Source organism: Opisthorchis viverrini, assembly GCF_000715545.1.
Source record: "Opisthorchis viverrini unplaced genomic scaffold opera_v5_331, whole genome shotgun sequence".
Classification (NCBI taxonomy): domain Eukaryota; kingdom Metazoa; phylum Platyhelminthes; class Trematoda; order Opisthorchiida; family Opisthorchiidae; genus Opisthorchis; species Opisthorchis viverrini.
This window is the reverse complement of record NW_008751977.1, coordinates 526,321-530,307: the sequence shown is the minus strand read 5'-3', so window position 1 is coordinate 530,307 and position 3,987 is coordinate 526,321. Positions and strand designations below refer to the sequence as shown.

The window sequence follows — 3,987 nt, the reverse complement described above, 5'->3', positions numbered from 1 at the left end:
GTATCCCCTGTTACAGCTTTGAGAATACTTGGTCGCTACCTAAAATGGTCCTAAGGTGATTCGCATCCAAATTTGACTGCTCTGCTCGAAAAGAGCGCTAATACTACTAGGTATAAATGTCGTAGGTTCCGGCAGTGTCTTCCTCGAGCAGAGAGATTCAACTGTCAGAGTTGGTTGATGGAACTGCCATCCAATAAGCTTTGTCATATATTCAATTTGCACCATGCCTCAAGAAGTGTATCCACTCAACTGCACTAGTTACTTTCGTCTTCACATAACACTACTTATAAAGTTGCTGAAAACCCTTAGTCCACTTCCGGCTTAACCATTCTCGGGGTTCATCGCGCAGTGTAGTCTCGGGGTTTCTATCAAGTTCACGTTCTACTTGAACATTGCTGCAAGTGGCGCTAACCCTAGAAAGCACACGCACTAACCACCTGAAAGAATTGAGGTTTCACCCTGTCAGTGAAGGCAGTCTATGATGAAAATCTGAGAAGCATTGTACAGCTATTTCATCCTTACTGAGAATCACCAGCAATGCGCATCTCAGTTGGAAACTATCACCAGTATATAATAAATGGATCAAAGGAAGAATAACTCCACAAGATGAGCGAAACCTCCATCTAAGAAGAAGTCATCACTCGCGAAGGCGGCCAATACGTGACCTCGTGATATGGTTTCTGTAACTGAAGGGCGAGCGACGCCATATCTGCGGACTAATCACCTAATCAGCCGCTTTTGACCGAACAGTTAAGTAATCAGCCATTGGTAGGAGGGTCGCTGTTTCAAAATCCCCTTAATTTCGTGAGATGAGCACTGCTGATGATTCCCATTGAGAATGGAAAACCTGTACAGCTTCTCGACTTTTCAGCATAGATCTGACCATTATGGGTGCACCCTTCTCTAAGAGTAAAACATGACCTCCTTTAGATTCCCCAATAAGTGAAAACGCTTGGCAGCGCAGGTCTTCTTGATCGTCTGACGAGACATTGCATGTAAGTTTCCACTTTTAGTGTTGACAACATTCATCATAGCCCTCCTGGCTGCCACATAGCGGTTATATATGGTGCTTAAACTCCGACTATAAGTCCTCACCGCACTGTTAACAAAAGTATGTTACGGTCTTTTGCTTTAGATCGCATATACACTACTCGTTAGTGAATCAGACGATCTTAAATAGTCAACACCCACAACCGCGAAAACCCAGCCTAAACGTGCACTGAATCCACGAGTAACAGTAAAAACTTGAAGAAAATACGCACGGTATCCGAAAAGGCGCCTCAGGTCTCCTTGAGTTCAAAACCCTTCCACTGAGAGGTGGTGTTACGTTGTTGTGAATGGTAGACTCATCGGCAATTTTCAAATACAAGAGCCTTTGTTCTTTAACTACGTTTCGCCTCAATGGATTGTAGCACGCGTCTTATCCGGGCAAATGAGTTTTGACGTGTGTTTCAAAGCCTAATTTGCAAAGCAGAAATTTCAATGTTTCATCATAATGTCTTAGTTGTGTCACATCGTACCTTCTAGGTACATAAGCAATGTTGCTCCCAGTAGCGTACGTATGCATCCAACTGATTTTTAGTTACCTTAGGGAATGGGATTGTTAATCAAGCTTGATTTTCGCAAACTTGTTCGAATAGACAAAATCCACAGTTTACTGAAAAAAGAAACATTATACGGTATTTCCTCGCAAAAATAGCAACGTTAACATCTAGTGAAAATTTCAATTTGGATTGCCGTCTTCGAACTAGAGTCAGTTCCAAGTAGCTTGATGCGATAGGAGTACAATTAGCGATTTCGTTGCCAACAAGAATCCATTCAGAGGATTTTGGGGATAAATTAAAGATGAGTAGCGAATGTCACGTAATTTATACAAAAAACTAATTGGAATTCAAATACTCACACCGAGTCATGTGTTACAGCTAATGAGACGTATCAGACCTAGGTGGGTTCTGCGGCTGAGCGGATGCAGTGCAAGGACGCCAACGACGTGTGTGGTTCGCGACAAAGCCAGCTGAATTGTCCGTTTGCGGTGGCGCTCGATGGTGACGGGGACCAGTGGTCTTTATAGTTTGTGGCAATGGTGCGCGATGACTTTGAGACTGCTTAGATGAATAAATTTTGTCAGATGATTCGAATCGGACAGATAGTACGCCGCGGTTAACTTGAAGCTGTTGTGGAACCAGTGCACTAGGCGAATGACTAACTCGATCTTGTTTTGAATTGGAGATGTGTGGCTTCACCTCCTGTAAAGTATGTTCCGGATTGATCGGGGACATGTTTAGAGAAACAATTGTCTGAAGTCCCTGATTGAATGTGGACTCTAACGCTTGCAACTCAGAAGCATTTGATACCCCACCACGATTGGTGTTCCGGTAGAGACGTGGAATCAGGTCCCGGATAGCAACTTGATACCTCTTTTCGGGAGGATGGGTTTGCAACTCGACAGCGAACCAGTGTTGCAAACAGCAGGAGGGAAATAAGCGCCAAAGTGGCAGGAAGTGTAACAGTTTGGATTCATGGGTAGGCGGCATCATACTTTCAATGAGGTTCAACAATGACCACAAACCAGTATAGGCAAAATAAATGGTCATGAGGTTCGATGAGAGACCGTCACGGGACGGAAGTCACGAACTCTCCAAGACAAATTTTGCTTCCAATGCATTACACAGTTCCTCGTAGTGATCTAACGAATCCTCATCAGCCTGAAAGCTGACGACAGCACACGCCACCAGGGTCAAATTAAGTGAGCACTGATATGGAGGAACCAAATTTCCTTCGAGAGACCACTGCGCACGACAATAAGCAATCGTGACAGCCAGGCTGATCATCCAGCCTAGTGCTGTAGGATCCGTTAGAAGAGTAATGCCAAGCGGCGAGTAGAAAACTTGATCCGTATGTTGGAGGCTTGGGTCGCGATTGATGGGATCGATCGGGATGGTCAGTGATACCAATTTTTTACCACAAGGCAAGTACTCTGTAACATGAGGATTCAGACCGACGAATTTATCGCAACCACCCAACTGACGTTCAAAACCAACGATAAAACGATAGTGCATTACACGAATAGGGAGTTTAATCATATAGGAAAGCGACCTTCTTGAATATCCCTCATGCAATCCTGCAAACATCACCCAATGGCCATAGAGACGCTGAAAAGATGTGGTCAAAATTTTCCCTTTTTGAAAGGCTTTCAAGAACCGAGAAGGTCACCCAACTGTAAAGTTTGTACGCTGCAGACAGGGAATAACTATCCCGGACAACAAAGCGTGTATGTCACTTTTCCGAACTGAAGCAGATTGAACATTGGAGTCTGACAAACAAAGTTCACCAAACATGACATTTGGATATGGTTCAGGAAGATTAAGCGCTGTAGTCAGCAATTGGCTATGGTGTTCAAGGTTGTATGTAAAACCTGGGATGCAATCAGCTAACTGTTGAATGAACTGGTCTCGGTGCCCTTCCAGTTGAGCGTCAATGATGCGTTCAACGGGCTCTTTGGAATTGGGAGCGAATTGGCTGAGCCAATCACGAATGGCATAAAACCGGAGTTCTCTCTTACTTCTGGATTTGTCTCGATATGCACATATTCCTTCGTGCAGTTCCGGAGGAAGCCGAAGTTGGGGCATAGTGTTGGACCCCATCATTAAGGCTAACAATATACGATGTTGAGGTGCAACTGAGCTAAGCGTAGAACGCTACCGATCGAATAACTTTGCTGACAAAAAATAACGGTAGTTCACGCTGGAGGAGTCCTCTGTATCGGGTTGAAAGTCGACGTAATTCAGGGGAACAAAGCGGTGGAAAGGGCCGTTGTCTGCATTGTCGGACAAAGCATTTGAAGGAACCAATATAAAGTAATCCAAGCAAGATCCAAGTACTGGACACTTCAGCTGCGCAGAGAGCGCAGCCGTGGTACGCACGACAGGAGACATCACTGTAAAACAAATACTGAGGTCACGCAACACACTTAACAAGACATGTTTC

At 44.5% G+C, this 3,987-nt stretch overlaps 3 protein-coding genes across 3 annotated transcripts; all 3 read right to left on the bottom strand.

Moving 5' to 3' along the window:
• Positions 1 to 1,922: 1,922 nt before the first annotated feature.
• T265_09951 (hypothetical protein) lies at positions 1,923 to 2,537 on the bottom strand (the record flags this gene model as incomplete). Its single annotated transcript, XM_009176181.1, has 1 exon — positions 1,923 to 2,537. One exon carries the CDS (start codon positions 2,535 to 2,537, stop codon positions 1,923 to 1,925), a length of 615 nt encoding a protein of 204 aa, XP_009174445.1.
• Positions 2,538 to 2,627: 90 nt separating this feature from the next.
• T265_09950 (hypothetical protein) lies at positions 2,628 to 3,131 on the bottom strand (the record flags this gene model as incomplete). The annotated part of the gene is made up of 1 exon (XM_009176180.1): positions 2,628 to 3,131. The coding sequence occupies one exon, from the start codon at positions 3,129 to 3,131 to the stop codon at positions 2,628 to 2,630; it is 504 nt and encodes a 167-aa protein (XP_009174444.1).
• Positions 3,132 to 3,209: 78 nt separating this feature from the next.
• On the bottom strand, positions 3,210 to 3,629 carry T265_09949 (hypothetical protein; the record flags this gene model as incomplete). The annotated part of the gene is made up of 1 exon (XM_009176179.1): positions 3,210 to 3,629. The coding sequence occupies one exon, from the start codon at positions 3,627 to 3,629 to the stop codon at positions 3,210 to 3,212; it is 420 nt and encodes a 139-aa protein (XP_009174443.1).
• Positions 3,630 to 3,987: the final 358 nt, after the last annotated feature.